Source organism: Scyliorhinus canicula, chromosome 1 (genome assembly GCF_902713615.1).
Source record: "Scyliorhinus canicula chromosome 1, sScyCan1.1, whole genome shotgun sequence".
Taxonomy (NCBI): Eukaryota; Metazoa; Chordata; class Chondrichthyes; order Carcharhiniformes; family Scyliorhinidae; genus Scyliorhinus; species Scyliorhinus canicula.
In genome coordinates, this window is record NC_052146.1 from 5,466,257 (window position 1) to 5,482,077 (window position 15,821).

The following is a 15,821-nucleotide window of genomic DNA, read 5'->3' on the forward strand; positions in this document are numbered from 1 at the left end:
TCTGACTGTCAATAATCTTGAGGGTTCTACCATTCACTGCCTGTTTCTTACCTGTATTAGACCTTCCAAAATGCATTACCTCACATTTGTCTGGATTAAACTCCATGTGGTATCTCTCCGCCCAAATCTCCAAACGATCTAAATCCTGCTGTATCCTCTGACAGTCCTCATTGCTATTCGCAATTCCACCAACCTTTGTGTCGTCCGCAAACTTACTAATCAGACCAGTTGCATTTTCCTCCAAATCATTTATATATACTACGAACAGCAAAGGTCTCAGCACTGAACCCTGCGGAACACCACTAGTCACAGCCCTCCAATCAGAAAAGCACCCTTCCATTGCTACTCTCTGCCTTCTACGACCTAGCCAGTTCTGTATCCACCTTGCCAGCTCACCTCTGATCCCGCATGACTTCACCTTTTGTACCAGTCTGCCATGAGGGACCTTGCCAAAGGCCTTACTGAAGTCCATATAGACAACATCCACTGCCCTACCTGCATCAATCAGCTTTGTGACCTCCTCAAAAAACTCTTATCAAGTTAGTGAGACACGACTTCCCCTTCATAAAACCGTGCTGCCTCTCGCTAATACGTCCACTTGCTTCCAAATGGGAGTAGATCCTGTCTCGAAGAATTCTCTCCAGTAATTTCCCTACCACTGACCTAAGGCTTACCGGCTTGTAGTTCCCTGGATTATCCTTGCTACCCTTCTTAAACAAAGGAACAACTTTGGCTATTCTCCAGTCATCCGGGACATCACCTGAAGACAGTGAGGATCCAGAGATTTCTGTCAAGGCCTCAGCAATTTCCTCTCTAGCCTCCTTCAGTATTCTGAGGTAGATCCCATCAGGCCCTGGGGACTTATCTACTTTAATATTTTTCAAAAGGCCCAACACCTCGTCTTTTTGGATCTCAACGTGACCCAGACTATCTACACACCCTTCTCCAGACTCAACATCCACTAATTTCTTCTCTTTGGTGAATACTGGTGCAACATATTCCTTTTAGTACCTCGCGCATTTCCTCCGGCTCCACACGTAGATTCCCTCCCCCGTCCTTCAGTGGGCCAACCCTTTCCCTGGCTACTCTCTTGCTTTTTATGTACATGTAAAAAGCCTTAGGATTTTCCTTAACCCTATTTGCAAATGACTTTTCGTGATCCCTTTTAGCCCTCCTGACTCCTTGCTTAAGTTCCTTCCTACTTTCCTTATATTCCACACAGGAGTCATCTGTTCCCAGCCTCCTAGGCCTGACAAATGCCTCCTTTTTCTTTTTGACGAGGCCTACAATATCTCTCAGTATCCAAGGTTCCCAAAATTTGCCATATTTATCCTTCCGCACAGGAACATGCCGGTCCTGAATTCCTTTCAACTGATATTTGAAAGCCTCCCACATGTGAGTTGTTGATTTACCCTCAAACATCCGCCCCCAATCTAGGTTCTTCAGTTCCCGCCTAATAGCCTTCCCCCAATTTAGCACATTCACCCAAGGTCCACTCTTATCCTTGTCCACCAGCGCTTTAAAACTTACTGAATTGTGGCCACTGTTCCCGGAATGCTCCCCTACTGAAACTTCTACCACCTGGCCGGGCTCATTCCCCAATACCAAGTCCAATACAGCCCCTTCCCTATTTGGACTGTCCACATAATTTACCAATTATGGTAGGCCTATATCCCACTGCCGGGGGCCTGCTTCTGGGGCGGAATCTGAGCGGCGCGCAGTTTGGCAGCCGAGGCTCAGCAGTGCCATTCCTCCAAGTTCTTAAACCCCTTATTTCATGCTCTCACAGGAGATGGCAATTTCTAGGATGCGCTTCAAAGTCAGGTTAGTCACTGCCAGCAGTTGTCTCTGCGTCTCGGTATAACGGATTACACACACAAATCTGTCTCGCATGGTACCTGGCACCAGGCAGCTCCACTTTATTCTCATCGCCAGTGTAGAATACGCCAAATTAGGATGCATGAACCAAGCAGGTAGAAAATAAAGTAATATTTATTTACGCTATACAAGAATCTCCACTCTCGGAAGGGTCTCGCTCCCTAAACTGCACCTAGGTGAGGGTTTTTACACTATTCCCCTTGTTAAGTGGAAGGTCTGACCTCTGCGAGAATTATAACACTGATGATGAAAAATGGCCACAGCCTGCCTAAAAGACCCATTTTTACTTCAACATACGAGAGGATGTCTCCTTGAGGTATCTGCAGCTCTTTCACTGCTGAAGGCCTCCTATTGGTCCTCCAGCATTGGGAGCCTGCCTGTCATCCATAATTGGACAGTGAGGGTGCCTCCTGACCATTAATTGGCCAATTCCACAAAAATCGTGTTGATGACTTCCCGGTGCAGTGGGGTTGGGGCCCCATTTTTGGTCTGACCTCAAAGGTAAAATCCAACTTGCAGGATTAGCACTGCCGCTCCTGTGAAGGAGACGACCAACATGATCCAGTAGGGTGTAAGACCTGTGCCCGTGCTGGAATTCCTGTGTAAATAGTATTTCCTGTATTCTTAGCATTCTGTCTCACTGGGCAGAAATGCTGGTCAGGGCTCAACCTAAAAACCTGGCGCTCATAGTCCTATTTAGCAAGGATTAGTGCTTCGAGCAGGACTATTGCTTTTTTCCCTTTTTTTTTCTAGCCTTATCCTATAACGGTAACCTTTTATTAAGAAGTTGTTCAGTTGCACCTGTAGTCTGACTTATTAAAGCTGTCTATGAAACCGATCTCTGGTTGTAATAAAAAAGAAAATGCTGGGTAAACTCCGGAGGTCTGACAGCCTCCGTGGAGAGAAGCAGAGTTAACGTTTCGGATCTAAATGACTTCTATAAAAGGATCATTTTGATCCGAAACGTTAACTTTGTTTCTTTCCACAGATGCTGCCAGACCTGCTAAGTTTATCCAGCATTTTCTGTTTATATTTCAGGTTTCCAACATCCACGATGCTTTTATTTGAAGCATTGGATTGTGATGGTAACTTTATACTATCTAGTTAGAGAGAGGTCTCTAGCACAGAAAAGGCCCTTCGGCCCAACGCATCTGCGCCAGTCAAAAGCAACCACCTAACTATTCCACCCGTATTTTCCAGCACTTTGCCCATACCCTTGTCTGTCTTGTCATTGCAAATCCACATCTAAATCCTACTAATATGTTGTGAGGGTCGCTACCTCCAGTCCCAGACTCCCACCACCCTCTGGATGAAAAAGCTTTTCCACAGTTCATTTCATCCAAGTTAGTTTAACAGCTTTATAATTGATCACTTCAGTGTTCATTAACCACTGACAGAGAACTTAAGGAAATCCCAGCAAAGTTTAAAAAAAGCACACGGGAATAAAACATTATGTGTTAGTCAATAGCTAGTTAATGCCAAGTGAATGTACCTTTAATAAATGGGTGTTTATCAAATAGCTGCAGTGATGCCAGTGTGTGGGTGGAGTTGGGCTGTCTGTCTTTCAGTTTTGTTGTGAGCTGGCAGCTGCAGTGTGTTATGTTTTGTTTTCAGAGGTGGATAGCTGTATTCAAAGCAAGCAGTTGTATAATGATCTCTCTCTCTCTCTCTACAAGCTAAGTAATGTCTCCAGATCATTGATGATTTCAAAGTAATACCTGTTTCTGTAGAGCATTTAAACCTGCTGTCTTTATTTCAAAAAGGATTTAATATATGGATGTTGTTTGGGAAGTTATTAAGGGTTACCTATAGAATATTTTATTTGGGAAAGTATCAGTGTTTGTAGTTGATAAGATGTTGACTGTGTGCTTATAAAATGTGAACTGGATTCATAGAATAAACATTGTTTTGTTTTAAACATACTTTAGCTCTCTGTTGCACCACAGCTGTAAAGTGGGCCCTTGTGCTCCCCATAACCAAAATCTGTTTAAAGTTGTGGGTCAGGTGTACTCCATGATATACTTTGGGGTTCTCTGAACCCTGGCCCATAATATTAACAATGCAGACTAAGTCCATTAATACAGACTTTATCTGAATGCAAACGTTGGTTGACTAAATCTTTTATTGGGAAGCTGTGCAGGTTTCAATAGGATGCCATGCATTTGAGGACTACAGTTTGTTTAGGCACAAAGGAATAACAAAAACAAAAACAAAAACACAGCAGCCAAGTTTTTGGAAGGTGTTCTAAAATTCAACTCTTGTCTGTAGGTTGCCAGCGAAATTTCTCTGAAAATTGCCTCTGCTACGGAAGCCAATACGTCGCAACAGATTTCGACAAAAAGTACAAGATCTGCAAAAGATAAAGAAAAGAAAAAAGAGAAGAAGCACAGGAAGAAGTCCCGTTCTCGATCTCGGTCACGTCCCAGATACCGATTGAGGTCAAGATCAAAATCGAGATCTAGGTCACGGTCACGGTCAAAAGCTAAACACTCTCTGCCTAGTGCCTATAGAAGTGTCAGACATTCAAGGTGTGTTAATGTTATTGAATATTTTACCGTGAAGGCTCAAATAATTATATCTGTAGTACAGCAAATCTGCTTTGTTAGGAATAGTTCTTATTGTGGGGATTCTGTTATGTAATTATATGAAGAGTGACAGATAGGTAAAAAGTCCTCTGACCCATCAAGCCTGTCCCACAAGGCTTATAGAACTTAGCACAGTACAGGCCCTTCGGCCCATGATGTTGTGCCGAATGAGTCTGAAATTAAGATCAAATCAACCTACTCCCAACCATTCTAGTGCACTCCATATGCCTGTCCAATAACCGCTTGAAAGTTCCTAAAGTCTCTGACTCCACTACCATAGCTGGGAGTGCGTTCCACGCCCCAACCACTCTCTGAGTAAAGAACCTACCTCTGACATCCCTCCTATATCTTCCACCATGAACCTTATAGTTATGCCCCCTTGTAATAGCTACATCCACCCGAGGAAAAAGTCGTTGAACGTCCACGCTATCTATCCCTCTCATGAAAAATGAAATGAAATGAAAATTGCTTATTGTCACGAGTAGGCTTCAATGAAGTTACTGTGAAAAGCCCCTAGTCGCCACATTCCGGCGCCTGTCCGGGGAGGCTGGTACGGGAATCGAACCGTGCTGCTGGCCTGCTTGATCTGCTTTAAAAGCCAGCGATTTAGCCGAGTGAGCTAAACCAGCCCCTCATCATCTTATGCACCTCAATTAAATCACCTCTCATCCTCCTTCGCTCCAATGAGAAAAGCCCTAACTCCCTCAACCTTTCCTCATGGCGTTCCTCACGGCTCTATCCAATTGGGTGGCAACTTTCAGAGATCTATGAACATGAACTCCGAGATCACTCTGCTCCTCCACATTCTTCAGAACCCTGCTCTTAACCCTGTAATCCGCATTCAAATTTGTCCTACCAAAATGAATCACCTCACACTTATCAGGGTTAAACTCCATCTGCCACTTTTCAGCCCAGCTCTGCATCCTATCTATGTCTCTTTGCAGCCTACAACAGCCCTCCTCACTATCCACTACTCCGCCAATCTTGGTGTCATCAGCAAATTTACTAACCCAACCTTCAACTCCTTCATCCAAGTCATTGATAAAAATCACAAATAGCAAAGCACCCAGCACTGATCCCTGTGGTACACCGCTGGTGACTGGGCTCCAGGATCAAAATTTACCATCTACCGCCACCCTATGTCTTCTATGTGATAGCCAGTTACTCATCCAACTGGCCAAATTTCCCTCTATGCCATGCCTTCTTACTTTCTGCATGAGCCGACCATGGGGCACCTTATCAAACGTCTTACTAAAATCCATGTATACGACATCAACTGCTCTACCTTCACCTATGTACTTCGTTACCTCCTCAAAGAGTACAATCAAACTTGTGAGGCAAGACTTATCCCTCACAAATCCATGCTGACTATCCTGCATTAAGCTGTATCTTTCCAAATGATCAGAAATCCTATCCCTCAGGACCCTTTCCAATAATCTACCGATGACCGAAGTGAGACTAACCGACCTATAATTCCCAGGGTTATACCTATTCCCTTTCTTGAACAAGGGGACAACATTCGCCTCTGTCCAGTCTTCTGGCACTATCCCTGTAGACGGTGAGGACATAAAGATCAAAGCCAAAAGCTCTGCAATCTCATCTCTCACCTCCCAAAGAATCCTAGGATATATCACATTAGGCCCAGGTGACTTATCTATCCTCAGGCTTCTCAAAACGTCTAACACATCTTCCTTCCGAATATCTACCTCTTCCAGCCTGTATCGCACTATCCTCCTCAACAACATGGCCCCTCTCCTTTGTGAACACTGAAGAAAAGTATTCATTTAGGGCATCTCCTATATCTTCAGATTCCATGCACACGTTCCCACTACTGTCCTTGACCGGCCCTAACTTCACCTTGGTCATTCTTTCACTCCTCACATAAGACTTCTCATTCCCCCTCCTAGCTCTCCTAAGCACTTTCTTGAGCTCCTTCCTAGCTATCTTGTAACCCTCAAGTGCCCTAACTGAACCTTGTTTTCACATCCTTACATAAGCCCCCTTCTTCCTCTTGACAAGACATTCGACCTCTTTTGTAAACCATGGTTCCCTCACTCGACCATTTCCTCCCTGCCTGACAGGGACATACATATCAAGGACACGCAGTATTTGCTCCTTGAACAAGCTCCACATCTCAATTGTGCCTGTCCCTGACAGTTCCTGTTTCCATCTTATGCTCCCCAATTCTTGCTTAATCGATTCGTAATTACCCTTCACCCAGTTATAAAGATTACCCTGCCGTATGGCCCTATCCCTCTCCATTGCAATAGTGAAAGACACCGAATTGTGGTCACTATCTCCAAAAGTGCTCTCCCACAAACGAACAACACTTGGCCTGGTTCATTACCCAGTACCAAATCCAATGTGGCCCCACCCCTAGTCGGCCTATCCACATATTGTGTCAGGAAACCCTCCTGCACACACTGTACAAAAACTGCCCCCATCCAAACTATTCGAATTATAGTGGTTCCAATCAATGTTTGGAAAATTAAAGTCACCCATGACAACTACCCTGTGACTACCGCACCTATCCAAAATCTGCATTGTAATCTTTTCCTCCACATCTCTGTTGAGGGCCTATAGAAAACTCCGAACAAAGTGACTGCTCCTTTCCTATTTCTAACTTCAGCCCACACTATCTCAGTAGACAGATCCTCCTCAAACTGCCTTTCTACAGCCATTATACTATCCTTGATTAACAATGCTACTCCTCCACCTCTTTTACCACCTTCCCTAATTTTACTGAAACAACCACAACCACCCACACATCCACCTAATCCAAATCCATCTAATCTTTTGGCAGAGGCAAAACCCAGACCAAATAAGGAGAAAAGATCTGTGAAATTCCTCCCTGACGCATCCATGTTTTGAGCCTAGTCCAGGAGATTACTCTGCCCTTGATAATTCTGTATAGTACTGACACTCTTGCAAAAGGTGATGTGTGTCCCAAGCAGAAACAGGTCCAACTGTTGCATCAAGGATTTCTGCAAATCAGAGTTCATCATGAGCTAGGAGCCTGTTTAGTATTCTCTGAGGAAGCACCATCTCCTGAAATCTAAGTACAAAAGGTCTGGAAGTACACAATCCAAAGCGATGCCTACAGCTTTATGCTTCTACCACCAGATGGAACTTCATAGATTCCAGAAAGTGTAAATCTCCATACCTACAGCATCAATAATACACTCCGGGAAATTTGAAATGTCCTGGCTTCCTCTGGGCACCACCACGGGTGATGCACTAATATTCAGTCAACATCACAACTATTTTCGTCTGTTCTTTTTTGTCTTTTTGTTAATTTTCCGGCTACTCTACCAATTCTTTTTCTTAAAATCTTTTTCTGATGCCTGCAGAAAGTAAGTTGCGTCACACTATCCCAAAGTCACAGCCGCTAAAAAAATAAGAGTAAGCAAGGATGAGTTGTGCACAAAATTTTTAGTTTGTGTTGCATCTACAAGATGTTAAAAGCTTTGCAGATGAGCCATGATGTAGAAACCAGGAACATTCATCTGCCCTGAGGCTCTTGGGCATTCAGTGAAAATAGATCAGGCTTTCCCAAACCTATTGAGCTGTGAAACCCTGGGTGACCTCCCAAGAGCGACAGGGAACTCCAAACTTTCGCATAATGATGATGCCTCTATTTTCCGTGAAATGCGTGCAAACACAGAAATCAAATGTAAACAAGTCTTTTCTAGCTATATCTACGCATATATTAGCAATTAGGAATAGGCACGCATCCACCAATGCATTCGCCAGCTATATAGCCACCTCATGTTAACCTCTGGCCTAGCCACCCTCCCATTGCCTCTTAATATTAACCCCTGGAGTAGTACCAACATGAGGGGTGGGTAATCTGGTAATAATTTAAAAATTCCCAAGTTGTTTTTGTCATTTTTAATGGGTGGAGTGATGCTGAAAAACTGATTCTAATAAAGGACACACGCTCCTGTCTCTCCTCGCATACATACACACTCGCCTCTCACATCTCTCTCACACACCTCTCTCTCACCCCAGTTTGGGAACCCCTGAGTTATATCATGGGTGTTCTGTTGCGTAACTCCATTTGACTGCCTTGGTTCTGTGACCTCTTGCATAATAAAAACAATCTTTAAATTTTCAAATGAACCTCACCTGTGCCACCGTTTGGGAGCGACAGTTCCTGATTGCCACTAACTAGCCTTCATGGTGAAAGAGTACTCTCTAACCTCACTCCTGAACTACCCACACGCACTTGTCACTCATTGCAGCTATAGTTTCTACCATCTAGCCGGTGCCGTAGAGATTGTCCATGTAACATTAGACGTAAAAATATTAGTAATAGTTAACCAAATTCCCTTGCTGACTGTTCGCGTTTCCCTTTGCATATTTTAAAGTTGTTGGTAAGCAGCGACGTAAAGCAGATAATATATTGTTATCTATTCCTGTGATGCCGGAAACAAGCAGTAGTTTACAATACAGTATAGACCTACTTATTTAGGATATTTGCTGGATCTGGTGATTCATTATTTAAAAATGCATCATAACGAGACCTTATTGTCAGGTCCAGTAATAATGTCTTGTTCTATTTAATACTTCAGAAATGTATAATGTAACAACAACTTGCATTTATACAGCCCCCTTCAACATAGAAAAGCATTACCAAGCGCGTCATAGCACAAGGAGAAGGAAAGTCAAAGAAGAGATAGCACCTCTTAGTCGTAGTAAACCATTTTTTCTTTGCTGTAGATCAAGATCACCTCATGGAAGAAGAGTTCCGTCTTCGGAAAGAAGGCGGGATGACCGCGAAAGAGACAGAAATGTCCCCAGTGCCTACCGTGTCGGGAACAGCTCAGGCATAAGTAGCAGAAAGAGGCACGGTATGTTTGCCGCACAGTAAAACCTCTTGGGTAATATTCAGGTCTGAACTAGTGTGGATTCTGTGGTGTTGAGCCCTTTATGGTTCACAGGGGTCATTGGGAACCTGCGCTTGTTTCTATTAAAGCTGTTGTTTGTTAAACCGTAATCCCATTGTTTACTTGGTTTACCCTTTCAATTTTGTATATTGCATTTAATTATGTTCCTAATTAGTAGAAACATTTGCTGCTATGGGCATTAGTTCAATTGTAATGTTGTTGCTGCAGTGCAATTCATTAAAGCAGTATTTATGAGTCTTTTAATTGCATTATTTATCAGAAAGGGGAGAGCTATTCCTGATCCTTTGTGAGGCTATGTTTTGCTTGTCAGGTGGTGATGAAGACAAGTTGGTCCTGTTTTGATTAACACTTACCTTTCAACCATTTGGAATTTTCACATTTAGCGTGTAACATATAAAGTTTTGCAAATTGTGCTCGCAACTCCTCGAAGATCAGTTAAACACCCCACCCCCCCCCCCCCCATTCCCCATGCTAACTTGTGTAATTCATTTCTTTCATTTTCATAATTAAATTCAACAGATGCAGTATTGTATGGTTTGACACTGGGCGCGGGGGGTGGTGGCGGAAACACCACAAAATCTGCTGGATTTGCATTAAAACCCAACAAGTGCATTAATGCCCTTCAGGGAAGGGAAGTTACACCCCTCCCTGGTTTGCCTGCATGTGACTCCATTTCCACTATTCATTTCTGAGCTCCTCCTGGGCCACGAGGGTTGAGCAGTAAATTCCTTACTGGTCGGTGTTCCCTATGTCCCAATTATACATAATGGGAGTTTCTGCTTGAGCACAGAAATAGGAACTGCAACAATCATTCTTCCGGTATCAATGTGTAAATATCTAATGAAGTTGGATGAGAATGGACTGAAGGGGGCGAATTCGCTCCTTCAGTGCCGTAATGACTGTAATCAAAGACGGGGGTAATTAGCTTCAAATTATACAGTGATCAGGTCTGACACCTTTAGTACTATGTCCAGTTCTGTTCAAAAGCTGACACATTTAAACCCTAAAAGCACCTATATAAACGTCCTGAGACTGAATCTCCGGCATCGGAGGACTAAGGTTTGGGGAAGGTAATGGCGAAACTTGGTTGCTGTAAAAGATGTATATCGAACAGGAAAAGCAAGTCTGAACACTGCATGCAAATAAAAGACATGTTTAGGAGAGATGCCAGGAAATTCTTAATGACGTTGTGGACTGAAGAGAGAGGCAAAACTGAGGTGCTTATCCACCTTCTGTCTGCAAGTAGAAGTGTTTTAACTTATATAAAACTAGACTGTGGCATGTTTCCACAAATCCTCAGTTTGTGTCGTCCAAATCGCAGCAAACACTCTTTGGTTAACTCAGAAAGTTAGTTTATTCACACGTTCAAGCCCAGGGATAGGGATGGAATGTTTGCAACCTCTCACAAACTGGATTCCTTCATAGAGGGGATCCAAATCAGTGATTTCTTGGCTGAGGACAGCAGTACAAAATTCCGTTAAAGTCAAGGGTGATGCAGCAAGATCGGATTGATATTCAGAGACTTGGCACTGGATGGCAGGCGGTGGCCAATGGCTTCAACGAACTGAGATTTTGCCGGCTGTTGCTCAGCTGGGAACTCTGGTGATGTTCTCTTCAGATGGGAGGTGAATCAGCTGACTGCCTGTTTCTTGGTTCCCAACTGGTTAGAGATCCTCAAAATGGTCACTTGAACCGTGTGCTCTCCACAGGGATTTCAAAAGGGATATTTGTCTGGTGTTTGAGTCTGATTTCTGATTCATGGCATATAATATCCCAGGCAATAGCCTCTGAAAAGAGTGACCATCAATATTGATGACCCTGTTTCGAGGGTCTTGATAGACCCTATGACTCCACTGGATGGGTGAGCTTATAAAGGTGCAAATTTTATTTCCAATTAAGGACAATTTAGCGTGGCCAATTCACCCACCGTGCACATCTTTTTGGGTTGTGGGGGTGAGACCCACGCAGTCAGCTGGGAAGAATTTGCAAACTCCATAGGACCTCGGAAAAATAAAATAGGCATTGGACCACTGGAAAATGTGGCTGGAGAAGTAATAATAGGAACAAAGAAATGGCAGATGAACTGAATAGTTACTTTGCATCCGTCTTCACAGTGGAAGACAGTAGTGGGATGCCAGAGCTCCAAGAGAACTAGGGGGGCAGAGGTGAGTGCAGTGGCCATCACTAAGGAGAAGGTTCTAGGGAAACGAAAGGTCTGAAGGTGGATAAATCACCTGGACCTGGATGGGACTACACCCCAGAGTTCTAAAAGAGATAGCTGAGGGATTATGGAGGCATTGATGATGATCTTTCAGGAATCTCTGAAGGCAGGAAGGGTCCCAAAGGACTAGACAGTGACTGATGTAACACCACTGTTTAAGAAGGGAGGGAGGCAGAAGACGGGAAATTATAGGCCGGTTAGCCTGACTTTAGAGTCCATTATGAAAGATGAGATCCGGAGTACTTGGAAGTGCATGATAATATAGGGACTGAGTCAGCACGGCTTCGTCAAGGGGAGGTCATGTCTGACAAATCTGTTAAAGTTCTTTGAGGAGGATAACAACAAATTTAGACAAAAGGAGAACCAGTGGACGTGATTTATTCATATTTCTAGAAGGAACATTTGACAAGGTGCCGCACAGGAGACTGTTAAATAAGTTAAGCGCTCATGGTGTTCAGGGTAAGATCCTGGCATGGATAGAGGGTTGGCTGACAGGCAGAAGGCAGAGAGTGGGGATAAAGGGGTCTTTTTCAGGATGACAGCCGGTGACTAGTGGTGTACCTCGGGGGTCGGTGCTGGGACCACAACTTTCCACAATATACATTAATGATCTGGAGGAAGGAACTGAAGGCATGGTTGCTAAGTTTACAGATGATACAAAGATCTGTAGCGGGACAGGTAGTATTGAGGAGGCAGGTGGGCTGCAGAAGGACTTGGACACACTAGGAGAGTGGGCAAAGAAGTGGCAGATGGAATACAGTGTGAAAAATTTGAGGTTATGCACTTTGGAAGGAGAAATGGAGGCATAGACTATTTTCTAAATGGGAAGATGCTTAGGAAATCAGAAGCACAAAAGGACTTGGGAGTCCTTGTTCATGATTGTCTTAAGGCTAATGTGCAGGTTCAGTTGGCAGTTGGGAAGGCAAATGCAATGTTAGCGTTCATGTCGAGAGGGCTAGAATACAAGACCAGGAATGTAATTCTGAGGCTATATAAGGCTCTGATCAGACCCATTTAGAGTATTGTGAGGAGTTTGGGTCCCGCATCTAAGGGAGGATGTGCTGTCCTTGGAAAGGGTCCGGAGGAGGTTCACAAGAATGATCCCTGGAATGGAAGAAACTTGTCGTATGGGGAACACGATTGAGGACTCTGGGTCTTTACTCGGAGTTTAGAAGGATGAGGGGGAATCTTATTGAAACTTACAGGATACTGCGTGGCCTGGATAGAGTGGACGTGGAGAGAATGTTCCACTTGTAGGAAAAACTAGAAGAGAGGACACAATCTCCGACCTAACGGGACGATCCTTTAAAACAGAGATGAGGAGGAATTTCTTCAGCCAGAGGGTGGTGAATCTGTGGAACTCTGCCGCAGAAGGCTGTGGAGGCCAAATCACTGAGTGTCTTTAAGAGAGAGATAGATAGGTTCTTGATTAGTCAGGTGATCAGGGGTCATGGGGAAAAGATAGGAGAAAGGGGGTGAGAAAAATATCAGCCATGATTGAATGGCGGAGCAGACATGATGGGCCGAGTGGCCATAATTCTGCTACTATGTCTTATGGTCTTATAGGATGTTAGCTCCACTCGGAATAATGAGTTTCAATGTCTGTGAATCCCTGGTTTCATGATTATAATGTGTTCTTGCAAGGGGGTGTGAGATTCCACAATGATGAGAGTGGAACTGCTGTTGGAGATTTCCAGATCAGATGGCCAATCTTGTAAGTCATGTGTCCTGTAGCAGCCATCTTTTAGTTCAGCAAAAGTACATTTTAAAATGAGCAAAAAAGAATAAAGTTTTATGCACACGGTTTTTGATTTCCTGCATGTCTTATTGACATGTCAGTGGAATGGAACTTGGGAAGCGTCAAAGTGACAAAATCCTGGAAGCTTTTAGAAGACGGTTGGAATGTGTGAGTTGCAATGGATGGAATGGCAATTCTCCTCTCCTATCTTGCACACTATACTGGAGCTGCTCGAGGTTTTGAATTTACCTCTGAGGGATTAGTTCAGTAAGATCAACATAATTGAAGTGCCGTGAATGGAGACTGCATCGCAGTATTACCTGGCTCCTTCACAGCTATGCAATTGTGTGATAAGTTCCGATTTCAACAAAGTATATTAATAACTTCAAATTCATCGATAAAGTTAAACTTATCCCCATTGTTCACAAGTGTAGTAAAGCATTTCCTTCTGGCTTCAGCAATATTTAACAAACCTGAATGTCTGAGCTGTCTGTTTTCCAAGATGATTAAGATTGAATGGGGAAACGGTTGTAAATGAGGGAATAAGTGTCAATTGGTAGGTGGTTTAGAATTATTATTGGATATGCCAGACCAATTGGAATTTAATATGCGTCCCCCATTACTCATAACAGCTTTATATGTGAGAAGCTGTATCATTCATCATACTTGTGAAAGAAGAAAGAATAACATTTTCACCTGTTCTATTAAGCCGTCAAAAATGTTAAAATATAGGTATAAATACTAACTGCTGTTTCATTTAATCAGCTTTTTATCAGAAAAAAAATCAAGACAATGGATAGATATCTCGGCCGCTTGTTTATGCTGTTATCAATTCAAATTCGCATTTATTCTTCCATCACAGTCTTGTCAGTTGGCCTCAGATTTATTTCGAAAAGAAGCTGTATCTCAAGGCCTGTAAATTGCTTTGAGTTTTTTTGCCTTGCACCCAGTAGAGGAGAATAAAATACTTGAACTGCTTATACAGGAGCATTATCGTGAGTGTTTCAAGATTTAAATTTTAGATATCATAGAATGGAATTCACATTTGCAATTGGCTTTGCCAAAAGACGTCTAAGTGCAAATGTTATAATGCATTAAATGAAAAGTTACTCGAGCAGAATTAGTGGGAATATAACTGCCACAATGAACAATATTTAAATTTTTTAATTACCTGTTGAAAAGCATTGAACAGTTAACATTTCACATCATTATGATAATATTAATCATTATGGTCACAAGGCTGACATTAACGCTGAATGAAATGAAAATCGCTTATTGTCACGAGTAGGCTTCAATGAAGTTACTGTGAAAAGCCCTAGTCGCCACATTCCGGTGCCTGTCCGGGGAGGCTGGTACGGGAATCGAACCGTGGCTGCTGGGTCTGCTTTAAAAGCCAGCGATTTTAGCCCAGTGTGCTAAACCAGCCCCCTAAAATTGCTTATTGTCACGAGTAGGCTTCAATGAAGTACTGTGAAAAGCTCCTAGTCGCCACATTCCGGCGCCTGTTTCGGGGAGGCTGATACGGTGAATTGAACCGTGCTGCTGGCCTGCCTTGGTCTGCTTTTTAAAAGCCAGCGATTAGCACAGTGTGCAAATCGCCACATTCCGGTGCCTGTTCGTGTACACAGGGGGGAATTCAGAATGTCCAAATACCCCACAAGGCATGTCTTTGGGCTGTGGAGGAAGAACCGGAGCACCCGGAGGAAACCCACGCAGAAAGTGGGAGAGCGTGCAGACTCCGCACAGACAATGAACCAAGCTGGGAGTGGAATGCTGAGCATTGTGCTCCTGTGCCGCCCAGCAAAAAATGACCAAAGTGATCTGATGCCTTTAGCAATGGTGATCATTTTATCTTCTAACTTGTTCTTTATGCACTGAGAATGTTTGTTTATCTCCCAAGGATCATTGCTAAGAAAGCTAATGACAATTTGCTTGTAAATAGTTGGTCTAGACTTTCAGATCTGAACTAAATGTCGTGAACAGTTCTTTCATTGGAACTAAGTTCATTTAGGGATGGGTAATAAACACCCAGCGACGCTCACTGAACAAAATAAAATTGACTATCTTGGATCTGAAGTATAAACAGATAGTACTGGAAATATTCAGGCCGGTCAGGCAGCACCATGCTTTGAGAAACGAGAGTTAAGATTTCCAAATTGACAACCTTTTGTCAGAATCAGAAGTTGAAGATTTACCAGTTTATGAGCAAGAACAGAACCAGGGTAAAGAGTTAGACGACAGAAGAACAACAAGGAAAGCCTGTGTTTGGATGAAAAGCAGAAGTGATTAAGTTAGATGCAGAAGATGGATGGCTACTACTTCTAGCATCAGGGGTGGGCAAACTACGGCCCGCGGCGCCGCATGCGGCCCGCCAAAGGTCTTTATGCGGCCCACCCAAGAATCAAGTCAATTTAAAAAAAAAAAATGTTTTTCTTTTTTTTTAATTTATGTTAATGGGGTGGGGGCTGTTGGGTTACTGGTATAGGGTG

At 43.3% G+C, this 15,821-nt stretch overlaps 1 protein-coding gene across 3 annotated transcripts in view; it reads left to right on the forward strand.

The window, feature by feature from the left end:
• The window catches only part of LOC119969233 (splicing factor SWAP), a 152,004-nt gene that overhangs the window by 106,522 nt on the left and 29,661 nt on the right, over positions 1–15,821 (forward strand). For all 3 annotated transcript variants that reach the window (XM_038802691.1, XM_038802600.1, XM_038802783.1), the window contains exons 15-16: positions 4,147–4,406; positions 9,186–9,316. In XM_038802691.1, the coding sequence (XP_038658619.1) occupies positions 4,147–4,406; positions 9,186–9,316 (391 nt within the window). The remainder of the gene's footprint in view (positions 1–4,146; positions 4,407–9,185; positions 9,317–15,821) is intronic.